Raw genomic sequence first — 26068 nt, 5'->3', positions numbered from 1 at the left:
TGGCGAGTGGCGTAGTCACTGGGGCTAAGTGGCCAAATGAGTACCGCTGAAAATGATGTGTGGCTGAGTGCCAACAAAATGCTTGCAACGATCACAAGTTATGCTAAGTTGCACGCCTAGCCGTGATAGCAAGTGTTGCGCTTAAATGTGTGCTTACAATGATAGCAAGGGAGTTAACGTCACTGGAGATGTGTTTGTGGTGGCTGGACTCGGTGGTGTCGCAGACGTCCGGACACAGGGCTGTGAGCAGTATGACCTGAAAAGGCTAAATAAGTTATGCCAAGATGCGTGCTTGCTACGATTGCAAGAAGTTATGCTAGGATGCGTAGTTAGCTAGGTTGAAAAGACAAAGTCCACCCAGCCCATGACAAAATCAACAATTTAGACAAACAACATTGCACAACCTGACACACCCAATGCTATCCCCACAGCTGATCCAGAGGAAGGCAAAAAACCCCCGCAGAGAATGCTCTAATTAGCTACAGCAGGGGAAAAAATTCCTTCCTGACCCCTCGAGCGGCAATCAGATTTCTCCCTGGATCAACCTACCTACAATATAGCACCCCGTTATACTACGTACGTTAGGCAGATATCCAGGCCTTACCCAGCAATGCACTGAGCCAGCCAGAACTGCCTGCCAGCAAGGATAGTACTACGTTTGTGCCTGGGGCTTGCTAGCGACAACTGCAAAGTTTATGCTAGGATGTGTGCTAGCAACTATTGCAAGAAGTCTATGCTTGGATGCGTGTTTGCAACGATTGCAAGAAGTTTATGCTTGGATGTGAGTCTGCCACGATTGCAGGGAGTTATGCCTAGATGTGCTTGTGGTGACTGCAGGATGATTGTGATTGGATGCGTGCTAGCAACAAGCTTGCACAGAGTTGTACTTGGATGCATGCAAAATGAATCCGATATGAACCGGATGTAGGTGTGAAATGAATCCTATGAATTGGTTATGTGATAATCCGACCCAAACGATCGTGGAGTAGATGACAATGAATCCGATATGAATTGTTGAGTTATACCCATAAGGCTGAAAAGACGGGTGCGGATTAATGCGTTGCTGGTTTGAGGGATTTGAGTTGGTAAGCGATGAATATGTGGAATGAAATAAATGAAATGTTTGCCGTGATGTAGACAAAAATTGGTATGTTTATGATTAATGATGAGTTGTTACTGCGGAGCACAGAACGAAATGAGGTCAAGACACCTGGGGCATGCCTCGATAAATCAGTGCATGGAGGGTGCTACTGGACTTGACTGACCTGTAAACACAAAGGCCAAACCAGTTGAGGATTCCATACCTGTCATAGACAACTGGCCAAATGGTGACTCCTAATGGGAGTGGTGAGCTCTGAAATGAAACAAAATGACATAAAATAAAATGAAATGAGACAAACAAACACAATGAAATGTTTTTTTTTTTTTTTTTAGATATATATTTTTTTTCTTTTTCTATTATTATTATTTCTTCCTTTCCCCTCCTTTTTTTTTTTTTTTTTTTTAATGAAATGAAATGAAATGAGACGAACAAACATAAACGAAATGTTGCCTTTGATGAGAACCTGCCATGGCAGAAGCGCAGCTCGGTCGTGTCACAGGCGCCACTGACAGCGAGCCGGACTCTGGAGCATGTACTGAAATGAGGCAATTAGTGAAATGAGGCCAAATGAGCACGGCCCCCTGTCCAGAACCCGAATTTGTAAAACAACTGGGTTTGAACCGAGGTGCAGGAGGTGACAGTGAGATGAGTGAAATGAGTGAATCCGCCATGACAGAGGCCCGAATCGCCATGCCGTAACTTTGCGACTGAGCACGAAACGGACTCTGGAGCATGTACTGAAATGAGGCCAGTCCTGGGGCACGCCAAGACTAATTAGAACATAGGTGTGACTATTCATGTCGGAGCGTGATAGGTGAAACGAAATGATACCCATGACAAAGACAGGGATCAACGGCTGCGCTCAAGAATCAACGGTGAACCCTGTCTCTGGAGCATGTACTGAAATGAGGCGAAGCAGCTGGGCACACCGGAACGAATCGGTGCACATAACTGCGACAGGATTCGAATCGGAGCGTAATAAGTGACATACCATGACAGAGACCGGAATCAACGAGTGGCCCACCGATTCGGTAAAGAATCCGTCTCTGGAGCATGTATAGAAATGAGGCCAAACAACTGGGCGTACCGAGGAGAATCGGTGCATCGATATAATGCGACTGGATTCGTAACGGGGCGTGATAGGTGACCAGAAATGATATGCCATGACAAAGACAAGAATCGAAAACCGTGGCTGAACCTGCGAATGATTCTGTCACTGGAGCATGTATTGAAATGAGGCCGACAACTGGGGCACACCGGAGCGAATCGGTGCATCGGAGATGCGACTAGATTCGAATCGGAGCGCGACTCGTGACCGAAATGAAATGATTGAAATGATCGAAAATGATTGAAATGATCGAAATGATCGAAATGATCGAAACGATTGAAATGATCAAAACGATTGAAATGATTGAAACGATTGAAATGATTGAAACTCTCCGGTTAGTTAGAATTTAGGACGTCTGTTTGGGAATTTTCGAAATGATCCGAACGATTCGTAGGGACGTAGGGACCCGTGATTTGGTCGGTATGCGGAAGGTTTGAAAAATGAAATGCTCGATGTGGAGTCATGAACGAGTGACCACAACTTCTTTCGAGAAGAATGAAATGAAATGCAATGATTAAAACGATTAAAATGAGCCGGTTAATTAGAATTTAGAACATCTGATTGGGAATTTCGAAATGAACCGGACGATTCGGACGTTTCAGTAGAGACCAGTGATTTGGTCGGTATAGCGGGTTTGTGAAATGAAATGCTCGATGTGGTGTCACGAACGGATGACCACGACTTCTTTCGAGAAGCAAGGAGCACAAATGTTTAGAGGTAACGGATGCGTGAACGATATCGGAAAAACACGAAGGTGATATTTCAGTGAGTGGTTCGTGAGTTCAACAGATCACAGTTTAGTGACATGAAATAACATGAAATGAGAAATGGGAGCCGAAGCCCTACCCGTGACCGCCGAACCAGATGTGTTGCACGATACCGGCAAGTTTCGAGTTGTTGCGCCTCAGACAATACACGAACGCTCACGACGGCAAAACCGACTGTAACACGAGGATGAAGACAGGACTTCAATGAAGACGGAACTCACGAACACTGCACTCCTTCTATCGAACGGTCTCGAATAGTCGGCCCTAGATCTGTGGTATTGCACACAGGAACCGACAAGGAACACAGCAGAATGGGCTGATTAAATACCCCTCCGGGCTCCTCCCATAAATTCCGGCCACCGTACTGGCTGATAAGGAACACAGCTGAACGGGCTGATCAATTACTTCTCCGGGCTCCTCCCATAAATACAGGCCACCATACTGGCCTTTCAACATATATATATATATATATATATATATATATATATATATATATATATATATATATATATATATATATATATATATATATATGCACTGATAGTTACCTTTCTTTCAAACATAAACAGACTTTTCTATAGCCGAACAGATGTTACATTCATATGTATTTATTGGGAATTTTTAAGGATTTTTAAGGCTATATATATATATATATATATATATATATATATATATATATATATATGTATGTATATATGCACTGATGGTTACCTTTCTTTCAAACATAAACAGACTTTTCTATAGCCGAACAGATGTTACATTCATATGTATTTATTGGGAATTTTTAAGGATGTGATATATATGTTTTAGAGAGTTGCATAGATGATTTTACAGTACACCAGATTTTTCAACATTGGTCATGTATTTACAAATAATAAGCTTTTGTTTTTTATGATTTTATATTTAGTTTCCCAGCCCTGATGAAGGGGAAGCATGAGCCCCCAAAACACATTGGCTTTATTTTTTTAACTTTGAAGTTTATCAAATTTTTACTGGAATTGTTACAAACTTGTGGTGCTCTCTACCTTTACCTCTCTACCTTTAGACCTTTTCTGGCCTATCGCTATGGTGGTGGAGGGGTGTCCTTGTTGCGTGCGCTTCTTCAACTGTAATACATAAACTTGTATACAGTGAGACCTAATACCAAGCACACCGAAAAATTGATTTTGAGTATGCAAACACTTCACTGGAGATATAACAGAGAATAGGAAATTGGTTTAACGTATAACAATTACATCGCTTGTATGAAACATGCAATTGTAATAAGGAGCAATGAAAATATTAACACAAAGTCCTGTTTAAAGTGGAACTTCACCTATTTTCCGTCTCCCCCAGTCCTTGTTAACATATGGAACTTTTTTCCGGAGGGGGGCAGTGGTACCTGGTTTTGACAGGAACCCAATCCCATTCCTGCCTTTATCAGCTAGGCAATCTGTGTTGAAGTTCACCCCCCCCCCCCCCCCGGTTCGCCTGCAGCCTTCTGGGGGATGTCACAGGTCCCAGAAGACTGCACACCATTCACAAAGCACAGTGCGGCTCACACATGTGTGGTGGGAAGCAGGCTGTTAAGCCATAAGGCTTCTCTGCCAGTTTACCCTAGTTAAGATGCCAGCACTGGGGACCTAAAGCCCATTGAATAATCAGCTTGAGTGAGGACAGCGCTGGATCCATGGACATGTAAGTGTCCTTAAATTAAAAGCCAGCAGGTACAGTATTTGTAGCTGCTGACTTTTATTTTATTTGTAGGGTGGACCGAAGCTCCTCTTTAAATAAGATTATTCTGATTACTCTTCATCAACTGTAATTATTATCATCATCGCAAGTAAGGCTTTGCCCCAGTCAAATTTGTGATAAGTTTTGAGTCGGAATCATTGTCAGTTTTTAATTGCTGTCTACGTTTCATTCCTGTTTTAGTGATTTGCCCAAACTTCCTATTTGAAGAGTGTCAGAAAGAACAGGAAGTGAGGGGAAATCTCCATGATGGGGACACAGACAGAAAAAAAAAATGTCTACCACAGATGGGAAAGATTACGTTTATTTCCCTCCACTTCCTGTCTAAGTGACGGGTGTTAGGTAGGACAAGGAATGCAGAACACAGATAGCCCTCAAAGGCTGACAGACAATCTGACTTCTTCAGACTTTGTACAAAACTGCAAAAATGTTGTAAAAATTTGGGCCATATATTGTATATTGTATTTGTGTTATGACCAGGATTTATACACATGAGTAAACCCAAGATCTGTATTTTAGGTCTTCTACTGAATAAGCTGTTAGCACTCTTCAGGGTAGTGCAAAGCCTTAGGTACTGATCTCTTTTAAAGCCTGTATACTAATCCTTACTAAGTCAGATTTTTCAGAATTTAGGCAAACTAAATATTGCACGCTTTTCTGTTGCAACAATAATTAAAGTCGAATTTACTGTTTTTGTCATTTGTTTTCAGCTGTCCAGATCCCTCTCTTGGAACCGATTTAATCAGTGCAATTCAAAATGGAAATGGCAGTGAAGCACGATTTAAACTGAAAGTTTTCAAGATTGCAAACAACGATTATGTCTACCTATCTGCAAGAGTTACAATCTGTAGCACAGTATGTTTGCCAGTAAGTCTTTCCATGTTCAGATTTCATTTGCAGTTGCACTATATGTCAGAATGTCACTTATTACTTGTATGTTAGTAGCTTGTATTTATAACTTGACCATTTCTACAAGTCCTTAGAAAACCTGTATTAAGAAAATCTGGCAGCAACAACTGCTGACCTCTTCTTGAAAATGCTAGTTCCTAGCGTCTAAGGCCGCGTACACACGCGCGGACTGTTCGCCCAACCTTGTCCGCTGAACAGTGTTTGGGCGGACAGTCCGCTCGTGTGTGGGGCTTCAGCGGACAGTTTCAGCGGACAGTTGGCCGAACAAGGTCTTACGGAAATTCCGAAAAACTGTCCGCTGAAACAAGGTTTCAGCGGACTGTTCGCTCGTGTGTAGGCTTGTTCGGCCAACTAAGTCTCGCGCATGTTCAGAAAGGATTTCCACGTCGGAAGGTTGCATTGCAGTGTATAGGACGTCGTATTTTTCGTCCCGTCGTACGTGCCGTTCACGTCATCGCGCACGGTTTCAGCAAACTGTTCGTCCGTCGTGTGTGGCCATGTCCGTCCATGCTAAGTTTGAGCGGACTGTTCGCTCAAACTGTTGGACGGACAAAGTTGGGCCAACAGTCCGCGCGTGTGTACGCGGCCTAACTGTCCTTCATTTACAGGGATGATCCTTCTTTGGAACCAAATCCCTCTGTCTCTTCTCTCCTCTGTTGACCCTCTTTATAGTATGATATTTAGACCTAAAATGTTGCATTACTTAAAGAGGAAGTAAACCCTGATGGGTTTACTTCCTCTTTCATTCCCTGCAAAGGCAAAGCATAATGGACTACTATGCATCGCATAGTAGCCCATTATGTGTCACTTACCTGACACAGGAGCCAGCAATGTCACCACTGTCCCCTGTAGTCCGGCGCATCCATCTTTTCGGTGGGGTCTCGCAGCTCCGCCGCTGTCATTCGGCGGAGCCACGATGACGTCACTCCCGCGCATGCGCACGGGAGCCGACACGCGCGGCAGCTCCATTGTTGGAAATGCCGCGCTCAGTGCGCCTGCGCGCCGCTGTCTACGGCGCATGCGCCATAGACAGTGGTGCCTGTCTTCGGGCAAATATCTCCTAAACCGTATAGGTTTAGGAGATATTTCTTGGACCTACAGGTAAGCCTAAATCTAGGCTTACCTGTAGGTCAAAGTGGTTTGTAAGGGTTTACAACCACTTTAACTGTCAAAAGTTTTATACTACACTAAACCTTTCATTCTACCTCTATATTATAGCTTTTGTTATTTTAAAAAGCCAGTATAAAGGAAAAGTAGTAGCGAAAAAAAAACACCTGCAGATTTAACCTGTAATATTTTTTTTTAACATACAAGTCATTTTTTGATTTGCATACAGAAAAATACTACAGCAGGCTCATGCCGTGTACACACGGGCGGACTGTATGGCCTACTTAGTCCGTCGAAACACATTTCAGCGGACAGTCCGCTCGTGTGTGGGCTTCAGCAGACTTTTTCAGCGTGCAGTCTGGCGTACTAAGTATTTCGGATTTTTCTAAATTCTGTCCGTCATACTTTGGTTTCAGCGGACAATCCGCTCGTCAGTAGGCTAGTTCGACGGACTAAGAATGGCGCATGCTCAGAAAGGACTTACACGGCGAAAGGTTGCATTGCTGTGTATTGGACTTCCTATTTCTAGTCCCGTCGTACGTGCTGTACACGTCATCGCGCAAGCTTTCGACGGACTGTTTGTGCATCCGTGTGTGGTCAAGTCCGTTCATTCGAAAGTATGACGGACTGTCCGTCGGATTGTATGACGGACTAAGTAGGCCATACAGTCCGCCCGTGTGTACGCGGCCTCAGAGTGCCCTGGCAAAATATGAATGCGGCTAAAAGCCCATCTGCATTTAAATGTTTTTATTTTATTATATTTGAAGTTAAAATTTCAGGTTTTATTTTTGTCTGAAACCCCAATGGAGACATGTCCCTTCAATTCCTGTCTCTGTGACACCTCATATATATGTATATATATATATATATATATATATATATATATATATATATATATATATATACACATCACAGAGACATATATTTGGGATGGGCGTCAGTGGTGTGTAAGTGTATAGATACAATATAGCAAGGATAGGCGCAAACCTTCAACCCTCCAGGACTTTGACAAAAGATATGACCCCCAGAGGCTGGGCGATGAGATGTGAAGTTTCATCACATCTGGAGTGCCAAGGTTGCAGCCTTACTGTGCCCATCATTGCCGCCTCATCATGCCAATCATCGGCGCCTCCCCATGCCCATCATTGCAGCCTTAATGTGCCCATCATTGCCGCCTTACCATGCCAATCATTGGTGCCTCGCCATGCCCATCATTGCAGCCATACTGTGCCCCTCATTGTCACCTCACCATGCCAATCAATGTACCTTCACCGTGCCCATAATTGTCCCCTCACCGTGCCAATCATTGCCGCCTCACCTTGTCCATCATTGCAGCCTTACTGTGCCCCTCATTGCCTCCTCACCGTGCCAATCAATGCAGCCTCACTGTGCCCATCATTGCAGGCTTACTTTACCCATCATTGCCACCTTACCGTGCCAATCATTGCCACCTCCCCGTGGCAATCAATGTCGCATCACCGTGCCCCTCATTGCCGCCTTACCGTGGCCCATCATTGCATCCTTACTTTGCCTGTCATTGCCACCTTACCATGCCAACCATTGCCGCCTCACCATGCCAATCAATGTAGCATCACCGTGCCCATCATTGGCGCATCGCTGTGCCAATCATTACAGCCTTACTGTGCCTATCATTGCTGTCTTACTGTGCTAATCATTGCCGCCTCACAGTTAGTGCCAGTGGATTATGTACAGGCACAGCATGCATCTCACGCTGTGTCATGGAGCTCAGTGTAAAAGGTTCAGTCTTGCTGTCACAAAAGTCTCGCCCCCCTCCTAGACCAGCTCATGTGATAGACAGAACACTGCGTCTATCACAAGATTTGGTCTACGAGGAGGGTGGAACTTTTGTGACGGTGTCACTTCACACTGAGCTCCGTGACACAGCGGCACTCTGTGCAGCCACAGCATAGCTCAAAGCGGCCCCAGGGCAGGCAGCCTACCAGGAAATGTCCCAGTCCGGCACTGTCTGCTATCCATTTTAGGAGCTTACAACATATGAGCTGGACAGGACAGAAGGGCCGGCAGGAATCGTAGCAGTACATATCCTGCCCACACAGACAATAAAGGAGATTCCTGAGCCCATGCTGTGCCTAGCCGACACCCTGTACTGTGCGTTCCTGATCCCCTGTACTGTGCCCTGTTGACCCACTTGTACTGTGCCATGTTGATCCCAGTACTGTGCCCTGCTTGAAATTACTAATTGATATATGTTTAATTCTATCAACTATTTATTCTATTAATTCTTGAGAGTAGGTGCGAAAATTGGAGCAGGTTTTGTAGAGGCCCCAAGGCATTACTTTGCCCAGGGGCTGATGATTCTATTAAGACAGCCATGTTCTGACAGCTAGCAACCACTGATCATCTGCAGTCCGCTGTTCCACTGTCTATTAAAGATCTTTGATTTCCCAGCTTAAGGCTAGGTTCACACTGCAGCACACTCTAGCTCACAGCAGAAGTCCAGTGTTTCTCCATTCACCCTTTCATGTCCGATTTCAGCCTGAATTTGTGTCCGAATTCGGACCTGGAAGAGACCAAAAGATGCACAGGTCTCCTGTGCAATTCACATCGGAGCTGCTGCGGGGATGTGTGAACCAGCTCCATAGAGAGCCGGTCACAATCTCCTGCTATGCGAATTAGATGCGAGAAAACGCCACATCCAATTCGCAACAGTGTGAACCCAGCCTTAATCAGTAAAAGAAACTTCCACACAAACGTATTACCCACATTCACATATTGTGAACCTTTTATACTAATATTACCAATCAAAGTGAGCACATACTTTCAGACTGATGAATGAAAAAAAACTGCGTAAAGCTAAAATATATGACTTATTCTATCTGTAAAACCACACAGAATATTCTAATTGTGAATCTGATTTTACACAGCAATGCAATGGAGCCCGGATTGCTAAATCAAGTGACACCTCCTTATCACAGAACGTAGCAGTAATGGAAATGGATGTATTTACCTGTAAGTAAATCCCTGTGCTGGAAAACATATATATATGTTTCCAGATGTATAAGGCCACAAGTCCTACTGAATTATATCTTTCCTGAAATGTTGTAAATCTATGCCATCAGTCACATAAAATAAATGTCAATAAAATATCATAATGCTTTCATTTTCTTATATGTTGCCCACATAAAACTGAAGAGTTCTAGATGGTGGCACAGCGGCTTAGTGGTTAGCACTTATGGCTTGCAGTACTGAGGTTACTGAATCTCTGCCACTTCCAGGTACTCTGGTTTCCTTCCACACTCCAAAGATGCTGGTAGGTTAATCAACTCCTTTCTAATTTTGCCCTAATATGTGTGTACAAATTGGCTGTGAACATGTTTCACAATATTCTAATGCTAGCCCAAAGCAATCATTTGGGGAGGGTTGAGAAAATAAATTTGCCCAAATTTTTTTATGGAAATAGGCTTGTATGCAAATCAGTCATGGTACACCGAGAATTTTCCCATACAATCACAAGGAGTCGGATACAACCAAATGGATATGTACATACATATGTAGCACTACCCCCAGAGGAGCCGCTGAATTGCCTTGTAATTTCTCCGCACACCTGAAGATGACACATATCGATCACTTAGCCCTTACTGACACACTCTGATATATTTCCAAAAGTTTATTAGGCAAAGTGTAGCCAAAATTAAGAGAGGATTAGCAAGTATACTTACAGGAATATAAATAATCATTAAGGCAATAACGTTACTCTGGCAGATATTTGGTAAACACCTACAGTATTATGGCTGACAGTAATTAACAGAACTGAACTGAATTTTCCTATTTTCCTAGCCACAGTATATAAAGACAGTCCTAACTTGCTATAACAGTCCCAGTTTTATCCCGCTGGCCAATGATTAATGAAAAAAAAAAAATTACTGGCAAAGTTGGGACCCTTGAAGAAACCAGAATAGTCCACAGCAGACAACAAATTCATTTGCATGATGTTAGTCTCCTACCAGACCCAGGGCACCCTCGTCAGGTCTCCGGACATGTGCTCTGATCTGTATTTAGTAGAGATGTATAGTATTTAGTAGAGATATAGTATTCAACCAGTAGATTGCAGTGTTTATAAGTTTGTAGCTGCATCTATGGTATGCTTTAACTGAATGAAATTCATGTTTCCTGTCTGCAGTTAAGCAGCAAAGTCCATGTGGACTGCACACTGTTTGTAGGGCTATATACAGAATTTTTAATAAGATGTAATGGCAACTGACATTATATAAAAAATTGTCACTTTGGCTGTAAAAGTTACAAAAAGCACCTACAATGGAGACCTATAGTTGAACTAAGAAGGGATGGATTCAACTTTGACTTTACAGGAAAAGTTCTAATGTGGGTAGTATCGTATTTTTGTAGTTGACCCAACATTAGGAAATGCGGAAACATACTTGTGGTATAAGCAAATCAAGCACTTCCAAAAAACTTTTCCATTGGAAAACAACTCTCTTGTTTTTGAGTGATACCAACTCAATTGGACATCAAACTGCGACCCACATCACTCAAAATAAAAATAAAAAGCATAGTATACATTTCTGGCAGAAACTAAGCCTGATAAAAAGTTAAACACATCTGTCAATGGAAAATGTATGTACAGTATGTGTTTGGTTGTTTTTTAATGTGTGAAAAAAGTTAGAAACTCATTTTTATTTTCAGGTGTGTTGCTTTGAGGACATATATCCATTTCTCAAAAACTACATTTCAATTTAGTAAATGCTGGGTTATTACTACTATAAATAATATAAGTGCTTTTTAGTTGTGCAGTTTTTTGGGGGATCTATATAAAGCATTAATTGGACAAAAGTCATAAGCATTAAACAAGAAAAGAACTGAAAATGGGTCAAATAACGGTGAAGTGGTCCAATCCCTATATACTTATCAAAAAAAAGGCTTCCCCCTGAGTGGGTGGGATTTTAAATGACAATCATAGTCATTTAAAATCCCACCCACTCAGGGGGAAGCCTTTTTTTTGATAAGTCATAAGCATTCGTCCAGGGTGCACACATTTTCTCTATCACCATGACTTTGATTGGTCAGCTCCATTTGGTGGCCAACTCATTCAGAAAATACACTGTATTTTGGCCACTAGATAAAGCTGAAGGTTATCGGAAGTCGTAGTATTAGACCCCTTTTCACACTGGGGCGGTTTTTTAGCGCTAGAAATAGCCTCTTCTAAGTGCCTGAAAACTGCCTCCCATTCACTGAAGTGTGACTTTTCACACTGGGGCGGTGCACTTGTGGGACATTACCATAAGTCCTGCAAGCAGCATCTTTGGGGCGGGTTGGGAGCCCTGTATTTAGCACTCCCAAAACGTCCTGCCCTTTGCAATGAATAGGCAGCGCTTCCAAAGATTCTTAAAATCGCTTTGGAAGCGCAGCAAAATGGGAGATTTGAGCCCTTTTTTTGGGGTAGCGGCCAAAAAAAGCACTGTTAAAACACAGCTAAAACAGAACTAAAGTGCCACTAAAATGGGCGGCGCTTTAGCAATAACAGTGGCGTTGTCAGTGTGATAGGGGTCTTAGAGAAAATGTGTGCAGCCTGGATGAATGCTTGTGACATTCACCCAATGAATGTTTTATAAATAGACTCCATAGTATTATATACATAGTCTTTATTCACAAAGTTTTAACCACTTGCCTACCAGGCACTTTTACCTCTTCCTGCCTAGGCCAATTTCCAGCGCTGTCACTCTTTGACAACTGCGTGATTATGTAACACTGTACCCAAACCAAATTCTTATCATTGTTTTTTACACAAAATATAGCTTTCTTTTGGTGGTTTGCTAAATAAATGAAAAAAGACTGAAAAGTTTGAAAAAAACAAAAACCTTTCATAGTTTGTTATAAAATTTTCCAAACAGGCAATTTTTCTCTTTCATTGATGTGCACTGATAGGCTGCACTATTAGGCACTGATGGGCTCTGATAGGCTGCACTGATGGGCACTGATGAGGAGGCACTGATGAGGCTGCACTGATAGATGGGCACCAGTGGCGGCCACTCTTTTTGGGGCTCATAGGCGCCACCCCTCAATCCACGTGGCCAGCCCCTAATCTACATGCAGGGCACCGGACGCATGGATTTCAATGTGTTTCCCAAAGCACATGATTAGAGCCCGAGAATCTAATTGGCTTTAAAAGGAGTGGGCTCTTCACATTAGTGAATTAAGCAACGGTCCCGGCTCTTCCCTCGGCAAGCTGCGGGCCACGTGCAGCGAGGAGCAGGTGGAGGGGCAACAACAGCCTCTTCCAACGGCACTGATAGGTGGCACTGATGGTCACTGAAGGGTACTGATATGCAGCTCTGATGGGCGGCACTGATGGGCAGTACTGATGGGCACTGGTAGGCATCACTGATAGGTGATACTGATGAGGAGGCACTGATTGGCAGCACTAGTAGGCACAGATTTGCAGCACAAGTGGGCAAAGATTGGCAGCACTGGTGGGACTGCACTGATAATCAGTGCCCTGATTATCAGTGTAGATGTCCCTTTTAGAGAAGCCGGTTATTGGCTCTCTGCATTCAGCATGAGGAAAGGAGTGCCGGTAACCGCCATCTGTTTACTTCCGTGATCAGCTGTGATTGGACACAGCTGATCACATGGTAAAGAGCCGTTGATTGGTTATTTGCCTCAATCTGTGATCAGCAGTGTCCGGGGGACACTACGATCAAAGAGTGGGGCAATCGCGGGACGACAAGTGGTTAATATAAGCATAGAGATCTTCATTTTCAGCTTTATGACAGTTATTTTCGAATTTCATTCAACTCCGCAGACAATAACTGACTTTTTTGGAAATAGGGAGCTTTGTCTTGATATGTTAGCTTCGTGAATTGAGCCTGTTGAATTAAACAAAATTGGTTATTGCTGAAAGCAACCCACCAGGTTATAGTCAAAATAGGATGTAAAATTTTGCATAATTTATTAAACCTATGAACCTAGTATTTATTGTTAAATGCAAAACTGTTTAAACAGCCATAGTGGGGTTGGCTTACATGAAAGTAGAACTATATCTAACTGTGATCACAGAAAAGATTTCCGCAGTTGTATTATGCCAGGAGGCTCAAATTGTCGGGGAGATTTCAGAATATTGCTGAGTTATAATTTGCCTGTGAACTGCCACATTACTGCCTTCTATCATTTTTAAAATTATAAAACTATTAAGGGCAATACATTGATCAAATTAAAAGATTTATGAATGGGCAAATATGAAAAGTTGTACATAAAATATATTTAGGTAGATAATATAGATTGTTATGCATCCCTTTCTTAAATATATATTTTTTGTTGCGTTTAAATAGCATACCATTTTAATCTGCTCCCTGTAATTTTTTTTTCTTTCTGTTTTATATTTAAAGCGAATGATTACACTTCTGGAGCCACTGACCGTAAGTATATTTAGGTTTTCCTGTCATTTACACATATCTCTCACACAGCATGGCAAATAAAGAATATATAAAGTCAAAGATTTTTTTTTTTGTTGCCTCTGTCCCCTTGAGGAGATTTACCTTCACTTGGTATCCTGTAGACACAATAGGAAGTGAGAGAAGAAATCTCTTAGTTGCAACCGAGTGTTCTCATTGGAAGATTTTTTTTTTATTTCCGTTCTGGTGGTAACTCCAAATTTCACATTTTGGATTTTTCCCTTACTTGTGAAAAGCATATAGGCAAAAAGTATTTTTACTTTACTATTTCTATGTAATCTATAGACAAAAACAACTAATAATCATTACTAGTGTTAGTGTAATAATCACTGTTTTCCGTAATTTTTTAACCGCTTCAGCCCTGGAAGATTTTACCCCCTTCCTGACCAGAGCACTTTTTGCGATTTGGCACTGCGTCTATTTAACTGACAATTGTGCATTGCACCCAAACAAAATTGATGTCCTTTTTTTTCCCACAAATAGAGCTTTCTGTTGGTGGTATTTGATCCCCTCTGCATTTTTTTTTATATAAACAAGAAAAGAGCGACAATTTTGAAAAAAAATCAAAATTTTTTACTTTTTACTATAATAAATATCCCCCAAAAATATATAAAAAAAAATTTTTCCTCAGTTTAGGCCGATAAGTATTCTTCTACATATTTTTGTTAAAAAAACACAATAAGCGTATATTGATTGGTTTGCGCAAAAGTTACAGCATCTACAAAATAGGAGATAGTTTTATGGCATTTTTTTTTTATTAGTAATGGCAGCGATCTGCAATTTTTATCATGATTGCAACATTATGGCAGACACATCGGACACATTTGACACTATTTTGGGACCATTTTCTAATTTATACAGTGATCAGTGCTAAAAAAAATGCACTGATTACTGTGTAAATTACACTGGCAGGGAGGGGGTTAAACAGTAGGGGGCATTTAAGGGGTTAAGTGTGTCCTAGGGAGTGATTCTAACTGTGGGTTGATGGGCTACCACTCACAATCGATCACTGTTCCTGATGACAGGGAGCAGGGATCTCTGTCATGTCACTAGGCAGTACGGGGAAATGCCTTGTTTACATAGGCAGCTCCCCGTTCTTCGACTCTGTGACACGATCGCTGGGACACCGGTGGACATCGAGTCCGCAGGTCCTGCGGGCACAGTCATGCTATTCGCTGCAGGCCCGCTAGCCCCGCCAATTAAAGGGGATATACAGGTATGCCCAATTCCTCACTGCTGCCATTGTGCTGAGGTATATTGGTGTGCAGTGGTCGGCAAGTGGTTAAATTGACACTAAGACCCCTTTCACACTGGGGTGTTTTTCAGGTGTTTTTCAGGCGCTTTAGCATTAAAAAAAGGCACTGTAAAGCACTTGAAAGAAGCCTCATCTGCAATCCCAATGTGAAAGCCCAAGTGCTTTAAGAGCCCTTTCACAATGTCAGTGCCCGAAAAACGCAAGTTAAGCGCCGCTTAAACTAGCAGCGATTTACCAGCATTTTTCAAGCGCTATTGGGGTGCTTTTAACCCCTGCTAGTGGCCAAATAAAGGGTTAAAAGTGCCCACAAAACGCTTCTGCCAAAAGCACTTTTCAGTCGCATTTCAGGTGTTTTGCAGGTGCTTCCCATTGATTTCAATGGGTAGGAGCGCTTTAGGAGCCGTGTATTCACCGCTCCAAAAGTGCTGCGAAGAAGCTGCTTGCAGGACTTTTTTTGATGCCCTGCCAGCGCAGCGCCTCAGTGTGAAAGCATTCAGGCTTTTACATTGGGATTGCAGTTTCAGCTTCTTTCAGGCGCTTTACAGGTGTTTTTTTAATGCTAAAGTGCCTGAAAAACGCCTAAAAAACGCCCCAGTGTGAAAGGGGTCTTAGATGGCAAATTTATGCAACACTGAAAAAAAAAATCACAACATATGAAAACAAAAGTATAAATTCTGATAATAATAATACTGATAATAAGTTACTTGTAAAGGCACTTGAGAACGATTTGAACTTACCTGGGCAGCCTGGAAAGACCACATACATGGCAAGATCCCAGTTTTGTCTAGCCTGAACATTGCTTTGTTGGTCTTGGCAGATCCAACATTTGTAAAAGTAAAACAAATCAGCGCAATAATAAAACCCCTATTATGATAAAAGCAGCTGCACACCAAGGGTTAATATTCAAATCCCTGAGACAAAGTTGAAAAAAAAATAGTGCAGCGCTAATGAAATCTAAAATAAAATCAAAATTATGAAATGTCAAAATAACACATATGAAGAACAATCCGTGAGATCTTCAGTGATGGACTGATAAATCATAAATGTGACTTTGTGGGAAAAAAACCTCCACCAATGGTAAAAGTGGCTGCTCACCTCACAGCGTGGACCCTTTAATTATAAAGGGTCAAACACACTTTCCCAAATGTAGTATATGTCGGAGAGCAGATCCAAGATAATCCTTCCTCGAGGTCGGTTATTGCTATCGGCCATCACAGCTCCCATAACATATGAGTCATGGCTGCGAGTGATGTCACGTTTAATATGTTTGGGAAAGTGTTTGACCAACAGATCCAACATTTAAACGACTTGTCTAAACGACCCAACGAACCAACGTCCTATGGTCAACAGCTCTACTTTTCGGTACCTTTGGTACATCTTCATTTTTGTTATTGATATATGAGCAGTACCCTAATTCATGATAGGTCATGGTACCTTGAAATGTCATATGTATATTCTCTCCCTGTAAAGGAGAGAGGCTTGTCCACATGGACTGAATGTCTGGGACAAGGGAGTTATCCCCCTTAGCACATGTTGCTATGTCTCATTGTTTCCCTTATTGTTTTCCCTGGGAATATGACAGATGCACCCTTCTTATTCCTTTTTGTTGTTTTTTTTCCTTTTTGCTCTCCTTTGTTATAATGTCAAAATGTAAACTAAATAAAGATTATATATAAAAAATAAAAAATAAAATACTGATAATAAAAATTTTGAAATATAATCGAAAAATCTGCAGAAAAATAATGGTGACAGAAAAAAATGGAGGAGGGAGTTAACTATGGTTAGAAATTACCTAAGGATTATAGTTGGTTAAACATTATAGCATTTCATTTGAAAATGTTTTGTTTTCTAACTTGTAAGGTTTATAAACTGAGTGATGGCATATGCAGATCAAAGACTTTAGCACTACATAAGAATGAAATAACAAAGACCACATACCAAATACATTGGTGCACTATATTACTAAATGACACTTGCAGAATATCTTCAAATGCTATTTCATACAGGAACAGCTGCATTTTGACAGCCACTACTGCTAAAAAAAATAGCAAAAATGTAGCAAGGAGAGTTTTAGAGGCTGTTGAAGGTGTGTGGAATCTTCTAAATGCCTGTACTTTATACCAGCAAATGGGTTCTTTTTTGATCTTTCACAACAGAGACTATTTAAAATACCACCGAGGATATGTGTGGGAATGTACCATATAGACTTAAAGTATAACTAAAGGCAAAACTATTTTTTTGTTTTCGATAGAATGGAGAAGGATTAGAATCCCTGTTCATTTTTATTGCTGTCTGTGCCCCTGGTAAAGTGAAGAAAAAAAAATCCCAACTTTTAGGTTGCCCCCAGAAAAGTAATAGAGGGGAAACCTTTCAATGATGACAATAGTTCTTATGACCTGGGAGTCCCCAAGGGATTCCTTTAATTTGCAGGCATTTCCTCTTACTTTCTGTTTGGCTAAGGGATAGGAAGTGAAGGGAAATTTCTACAATGGGACACAGATTAAATTTTACTCATACAATTTAATCATTTAAAAGAGTGACTTTTCCATCTCCCTCTTACTTCCTACCTAAATTGACTTCAAACCGTTAGAGGTTCAAATAAAAACAACTAATTACTTTTGTATTGGTCTGTAGGTTTCTCCAAGACATTGACATCAATGTTGCTCATCTCATCACTTCTCTTTGTGAAGTTAATATAAAGTCTGTATTTTACACACCCACTTGGATAAAATGAGCTGAATACAAGGATGAAGAAACAGCATCTTCTGTTTATTGACATAAGGCCTAATCCTAATTGCCTGTTTTCAATTTCAGAACAAGTACTGGTGCTTAGATAAGTCTTTAGTGTGATATCATGTCAGTCTTTTAATGCATCCCACTGGTTCCTCTTTAAAAGAGAAGTATAGTTGGCTTTTTTTTTTTCAAGAATCATACTTACCTAGGTGGATGCTGCATCTGTCCCCTGTTGGCTCTAAGTCTGAGACTCACTGGAGCGCTGGGTTGGGGAGGGGGCGGGAGTTGGGTGCTCAGGCTCTTAGTGGCTCACTGAGAGGCTGAGACAGATGCCGGTCCAGGGTTGTAGGAAGATCCCGACCATATTGTCACAATCTTTCCCCAGCCTGGACCAGCTTTGTGACGTCAGCCGACAGCGGGCTTTGGAAATGGGTCACTTCAGTGCAGAATGAACTGCACTTGTGAACCACAGAAAAAGTAAAGCCAATGGTATATACTGCTTATGGACTACAGGTGATAACTATTTCATGTTTACATGTCAATGGACTATTAGGATACAAAATCCTGGCAGTCAATGCCATCCTGATTTATTTATTCAATGGATGTATTCACATTGTAAGTTCTCTGGTGGAGGGAGCTTTTTTGTATTTTCATTTAAAAAATCAATTTGTACATTAGAAATGAATTCTGTATTTATGTATTACTTTATCCCATAGAGCTCTGAGCACAGGTTATGCAAGGGTTGTATGATTATATACATGTAATTGTTTATAAACTGCTGTGTAGGTATTGGTGTGGCTTAATAAATTTCATTACAACTCTATCATGTCTTGCTGTCTATTTATCCATATAGACTTGTCATTAATGTTGAGCAAATCTGACTGTGCTTGATTTGCAAAAATCTGGTAATTCTTCTTTAAAGTTTGCAAACTTTTCTGCCAAAATCAGTCTGCTCACTGAACAGCTTGGTGTGGACCACTTCTCCCTGCTTTGAAGCTTTTTCTTTTTTTTTTTCTGGGTGAACCTCATTAAAGCCTATGAGGTCAAATCTTGTAAAATTCAATTCTGGTCTTTTGAGGGGCTAATAAGCAAACTTTTGTAAAAAAAAGCATACTGTTGTAAAAAAAAAGGTCAAGATAAGGTAATTCTAAGCCCTTGTACACACGGTCGGACATTCCGACAACAAAATCCGTTGGATTTTGTCCGAAACTTGTGTTGCATACACACGGTCGGACAAAGTTGTCAGAAAATCCGATCGTACGTAACGTGGTGACGTTCGTTACGTACGACGGGACTAAGTAGGGACTAGTAGCCAATAACATTGGTCTAGGAATTTGATCTGAGCATGCGTGGCACTTTGTCCGATCAGAATTCTCTACACACAATCGGACAAAGTCCGATCGGATCATGTTGTTGGAAAGTTTTATAGCCCAGCTCTAAAACTTTGTCCGTCGGATATTCTGACGGAAACAGTCCGATGGAGCCCACACACAGTCGGATTATCCGACAACACCGTCCGATCGGACATTTTCCGTCGGAATGTCCGACCGTGTGTACAAGGGCTAACACCTTCTCAATTTCAAACCAAAGTGGCATCAGAATTCCATGGTAATTGGGAGACAGTTCTTTCAGGTTTTCTTGCAAAGTGCACTCAGCGAGCAACAAGAGAACGCTAGCTGCTTGGATATGGTGAAACTCTTGTGAAAAGGTCAAATCAAGTTCTGTAAAGTGGCATCTTCAAGAATTTTATTTTCATGTAGTTCAAGGTTGATCACTGTAACTTATAGGAATCAGAGCTTACCTCCTATGGCTGAAGTGCAAGCTCACTGTGCCTGTTGGGCAGTGTATGCCAAAATTTGTGCAGGAAATATCTGTAAAACCACCAGTTGGAGGCCGTGTTCTACTTTTTTGCATTATTAAAAGGTGGACCTGGAAATATCAAGCTCAGCTTGCTTTGGTTTGGCAGTAATCACAGCAGCCTTGTGCTGAAAACATTTTTTTTTCTTTCTTTGGAAGCATATTTAAATGTTGTTGTTTTTTTGCATTAAATGTGTATGTCTTCCGACCCAGTACTTGGCTAGTTCCATTGTATTTTGACATGAGATAGACCAGGAATACAGAAAATTGTTTCCTGATACTTACTGTAATTTTCCTTTCCTGGCCTATCCTCGTGTTAGCATAATTTACCCCTCTCTGGGGCCTGTTGCAGGCCAGGTAAAGAAATATTTCTAAAAGGAGTGTGTCTCTTTTAATCTGCTAGAGAAAATGTTGTCCTGTGTGTTTTAGAGATAAAGTTAACCCATTGTATGCTGACACGAGGATAGGTCGGGAAAGGAAAATGATAGTAAGTATCATGTAACAATTTCCTGTAATTTTTTTAATCGCCCTGGACTTTCCATGAAAACCCTTTTGCTGATGGAGCTATTTTTTTATTTTATTTTGTGAGCACATGCTTACGTTCTACAGTGTGGGCAGTAATACCTAATTTGTCTTGTCATTTATGTACACGTGTGTCCTAGGTGAGTGTTGCATTCATCTGTGCATGCACAGAGCTACAGGGGGCATTACATTTCTTTCTCTAATAATTTGATTATATATATTTTTTTAGACATTTTTTTATTTTTTCACTTAACTTTATTACTATCATAAAGGGCATGACAAGCTTCAATTAGACCCCTAATGCCTCCTTGGCAATATGCCTAGACAAATCAAGTACAGACAGTTCAAATGCAAACAGATCAGGTACAGACAGTATTGTTATCCTGACTGGGATATGACAAATCTAAACCCAGAAGGGGTTAGAGCTGAGCCCTTCTGGGCTTGTGTCTTACAAGGGAGATAGAGAAATGAAGGTTTCTTGTTTTCCTTCAGCTCTCCATTCTGAATGGCTGCATGGAAGTACCAGACTCTCACAGGACAGATAGAAGTGATCAGGCGGCTTAACAATAAATTTCAGGGAAAATGGATTTACATTTTCATCCGTTTTAATGGCCATTGACGTGCATTGGTGCACATTTTAGTGCCTGTCACAGTGCACTGCTTTTTTTCAGGAATTTCTGTGACTTCACATCTTGTGGGTAGAGAAGGAGTGTGAGCAAAGAAATATACCTTTTTGGAGATTTTTTGTGTAGATTTTTTTTCCTTTAATTGTGAAATAGGATGTCTAGCTTAACAGCCCTAATCATTATGATAGGGCTACCTATACTGAGGAGGAAGCATAGGAAGAAATTGAAGCAAACAAGAAGATGCTATTGGGTACATCCATTGCTGTCACAAAATTAAAGGGCATTTTTGGACCTAGCTGGTGGTAAGCAATTTTTCACGGGCAAAGGCTGGTATTGGCGTTTCAATCATCATGGTGATCAAAGCACATTGTTTCTAATGTTACATTCCAATATATAATGAAGTGGTTAAACTCACCATAATGCAGAACCAGTGGGAGCCCTGGGCGTGTCACTTGCCACATATCCAGCCACCAGATGCAGCATGTCACTTGCCACCGTCGCCTGTGATCAGATGCAGCTTTTTAACTTGCCATCGTCACCTGCCACTAGATGTGGATTGTCTCTTACCACCATCGCCTATGACCAGATGCAGCTTTTTAACTTGCCACCGGCACCTGCCATCAGATGTGGATTGTCACTTGCTACATCACCTGCCACTATTTGCAGATTGTCACTTGCCACGTCACCTGCCACCATTTGAAGATTGTCGCTTGCCACATCACTTACCACCATTTGCAGATTGTCACTTGCCATGTCACTTGCCACAGTTGCAGATTGTCACTTGCCACGTCACCTGCCACCATTTTTAGATTATCACTTGCCACGTCACTTGCCACCATTCGCAGATTGTCACTTGCCATGTCACCTGCCACTAGATGTGAGTTGTCACTTGCCATGCCAGCCAGTGCCACCAAATGTGCATTGTCGCTGCATTGGTGGCAGGGTGGCAGCACTGGTCCATTTAGTGAGGGCAGGAGAGCAGAGATGCGGGGCGGGCAGTGAGAGATGATGTAATCTCTCTGCTCCCCGCCATACCTCCGACATTGAAGAGGCCCACACTGTGAGTGCTGATGTGTGGTGGGCTGTGAGAGATGATGTCATCTCTCTGCTCCCAGCCGCACATCACTCCCATATTGAAGTGGCCCAGCTGTGAGGGCAGAAGAGTGGTGACGTGGAGCAGGCAGAGAGAGATCATGTCATCTCTGCTTGTCTGCCTGCTTGTCTCTCTACACCACCTCTAATGCAGCCCACCCACCGCAGCTGCGACCCTGCGGCAAGAGACTTAGGGCTATGGGCTCCAGATTGGGGGCTCCAGCCTCAATAGCCACCCCCTTGCGATGCCTATGTCCATTGCTAAGTATGTTTTGAAAAGGTATGTAATATGTTTGTTGTGTTATGTCAGAGTTAGTATGGGTCAGCTTTATGGTTAGGGTGAGGGTCAGGTTAGGGGTATAGTTAGGGAGAGAGTTATAATAAAGTTGTGTTTTCTGCACAATGTTGTCATGTACACTGAAAGTACTTGATTTTTAGTTTCTATAATCTTATGCAAATCCCTATACCACATCTTCAGCTGCAGGGCACAGCATGGCAGAAGCCAGTGTCACCTACCAAGCGACTGTTACACTGCAGTGAATAGCCTAACCCACTGAGCTACATACATACATACATATTTTAATAACATAAATATAAATAATACATCCAATTCAAACCTACATACCTATCAAACTACATACAATCAATATCTATTCACACATATCCAAGATTACAGTATAAGGTATAAGGTTAAAGTATAAATGGCTGATAATTGGGTGGCTCATAATGGGCTACTCGTGGTGCTGGTGGTGGGGGAGGTTTTTGAGCAACACTGATGTGGTTATGTGTACTCTAAAACGGTCCATACTCAAGTTGGAGTTCCTCTGGATAGGTACCTGCTTTATCGGGGCACCATAGCCATAGCAAAATGGTATTCATCAGTGTCCTCATATTTTCTCTTCTGAGCTAGTGGCACTATGGCCCTATATAATCTATCATCACCTTCATCAGAAGTCTGCCTTGCCTGCTTCCTGCCACAGGAGATTCTTACTCTACTCTGCTGCCTGCTGCTGGATCCTGTATACTGCTCAGAAGTTTGTGCCAATGTGTCATCTTGTGTAGATGTTTAATCTAAATTTTCACAAATGCCTTTGGAAAGACTTCTTGATGATTCAGGTATTTGAGGCGAAACACCTTGAGACTCCCATTTATCCTCCTGCACCTCATCATTATCAAAGTTAGATTTGGTTCTGAAAAGTGAAATATAAATTACTTTTTGAAATTTTGAATTTAGTTTAGGTAGGGGTTATAGCTAGTATTAGCTCACAGATTGAAGCTGCCGTCAATATTTAAGTTTACATTAGGGTTAGATGTATAGAATACAATACGATAGAGTTTATCCTTTAGCATACATGTACTTACTCCCTCAGCTGCATATATGGCCAGAGGAAATTGAGTAGATTTTAATGACAGTATGGCACATGATAGGAGGCCCTGCTGTGACTCTCTTTTTTTTGGGGGGGGGGGGGATTTTCAGTTTAAGCTTGTAGTTATCGAGTATGCTTTGCCACTTTTTCAGCTTGCTGACTAAAAAAAAAAAAAGAAAAAAAATGTTATTAATTAAAAAATTTTCAGGTTTCTAGGTACAGTACATCCTTCTGCATCTCTACATTTTGAGTTCCTGCTTGGAAAATCCACAATACACTACATCAGGCACCCTGCACTACATCATCATAGCAACATGTAAAGCAATTTGGAGCACATGACAAGACATGGCAATTCCAACTTCCACAGAAGCAAAATTGGAAGAGATTTCAATTTCCCACACTGCTTAAGAGCTTCGAATGGAAAGCACACATGTGATGCCACATCAGTGGAAGCAAGTATCTAAATTTCAAAAAATATTTTTTTCTATAGTTTTTCTGGCTCTGGTTGATGCTGATTACAAATTAACATATATTGATGTGGGAACCTATGGTAGCAGCCATCTTTTAACACAGCAGTTTTCTTGGAGCTGAGGCCTTTGGAATAGGTGTGCCCTTTTTCTCAGAGAGTCCTGAGCCCCCAAAAATACATCTTTAGTTACAGACTCCTTGCAAACAAGTGGGAATACTTCATGCATGCAAGAATTTGGATGTTTAGAATGCAGTATGTGTTGTTAAGGCTACCTGTGTACTGCAAAACTAGGTGAGTCGAAGAAAGGGATTCAATATAGAGGACAGTATGCACCACAGCTCCTAAAACACAATGGACAGGTAACAAGAGGTCCTACAAGTGCTCTACAGTTGAGGGAAAAAATGGCCGTGTTCTTTATGTCTCCTGGTGGTCAAGGTCCCTGGCAGAATCAATTTGCTTGATTGTTTAGAAGATACCAAAAATCTTTCTTTTATAGTATGATATTCTATGAGCTTCATGTGACAATATTTGGTACAAAATTAAACATATTCTGTGAATCTTGTTTTGTAATTGTTCTATAAATTACAATTTTGTTTGTATTTAACAATGGATATGAAACATTAATAAAAACTTTTATTTAATATATGTGTGTTTCTTGCAGTTGTTACATCAGCATAGGGAGAAAGACCTCCTGACCCTGACCCTAAACGGACACAGACCCTGACCCTAACCCTACAATGACCCTAATCCTGACCCTACGCTGACTTTGACTTTATCCTAAACTGGCCCTATCTTGACCTTGACCCTAACCATAATGTAAATCTAACCAAACTCTAACAAAACCCTAACCTAAACTAACATGTGGAAAATGTTTCTGCAGTGTTGCACAAAAGCAATGGCATATGGTCAGACTAGAGAACTATGCATACTACTCACCGTTTTTTATTTCCTGAGAGGCTGATTGTTGTTCCCAGTTGATAACAACTTTTGCTGCACTTTCCCTTCAGACTAGGCCATTCTTATGGTTGTTCTTATAGTCTTTCTGCTTGGTATCATACAGAATCTTATGTGCTCAAACATGGCCCAGAAAGTCCTCAATGCCCAGACAAGCTGAAATTCTGACATACAGTTTGTGTCCTGGACACACTCCGCTTCCTTACACTCTCAAATACCCCAAAGATGGCCGATGGTATGGTTGCTTTTGAGGGGCAAAATAAATCACAAAGTAAACTTTTTTTCCTTGACTTGCATTGCGTTGCACTACATTGACATTTGTTGACCTGCATTACGCTACAATGCATACATGTTGCATCGTAATGTAATGCAGTGTTGGGAATGTGAACATTACACATAAGGAACAATTGTTTTTTTAAGTGTCCTTGCATTGACCTGCATTTTGCAGCTGCGCTAAAATGCTGGTCAACACACTAGTGTGAATAAGCCCTAATAGAGCCCAAAGTCTGCTATTCAAAATGTAAACAAATCCTGGTTGCACTGGTTTACATCCTGCTACTGCTGTGCTGTATTACATATAATGGTGGCAGTAAAAGAGTTAAATAGGAACAATAGTGGACAATGTGCATCAATACAGAAGCTTATAGTTTCCTTTGGGAGAGCATGTGACAGGGCGATTACAAGCAAACTAAATGGCTAGATTTGGCCTGTTTGCCAACACGAATGTCTAACTCACAAACTCACTGCGGGCAGAAGTCATTCATTTAGTGGGGGTATTACTAGTTTTTCACCTTCCCAATTTTGTCTTGGTAGCTTGGCAGGCATCATTCACTGTGATTGCCATGGATCTACACCACTTTGTGATATAATTAACAAGTTGCACAGTGGGACATGTATTTTCCTTTAAAGGATGTTGTAAGTCTGGCTGCTTGCTTGGAAGGGTTTGGTATGGATTTTGTAGTGGACCCTATGCCAATTTTTAGTGTGGGATCCCCCCTTAAAATGTATACCAGACCTTCAT

At 41.4% G+C, this 26068-nt stretch overlaps 1 protein-coding gene across 1 annotated transcript in view; it reads left to right on the top strand.

The window, feature by feature from the left end:
- The window catches only part of LOC143982388 (uromodulin-like), a 47786-nt gene extending 28803 nt beyond the window's left edge, over positions 1–18983 (top strand). The window contains exons 7-10 of the mRNA XM_077481056.1: positions 5419–5575; positions 9631–9715; positions 14107–14136; positions 18062–18983. Coding sequence (XP_077337182.1) covers positions 5419–5575; positions 9631–9715; positions 14107–14136; positions 18062–18126 — 337 coding nt within the window. The 3' untranslated portion in view covers positions 18127–18983. The remainder of the gene's footprint in view (positions 1–5418; positions 5576–9630; positions 9716–14106; positions 14137–18061) is intronic.
- Positions 18984–26068: the final 7085 nt, after the last annotated feature.

Source organism: Lithobates pipiens, unplaced genomic scaffold, assembly GCF_037356315.1.
Source record: "Lithobates pipiens isolate NorthernLeopardFrog02 unplaced genomic scaffold, aLitPip1_a1.2 Scaffold_16, whole genome shotgun sequence".
Classification (NCBI taxonomy): Eukaryota; Metazoa; Chordata; class Amphibia; order Anura; family Ranidae; genus Lithobates; species Lithobates pipiens.
Note: the sequence above shows the minus strand (reverse complement) of the source record. Positions and strands in the feature narration are given on the sequence as shown.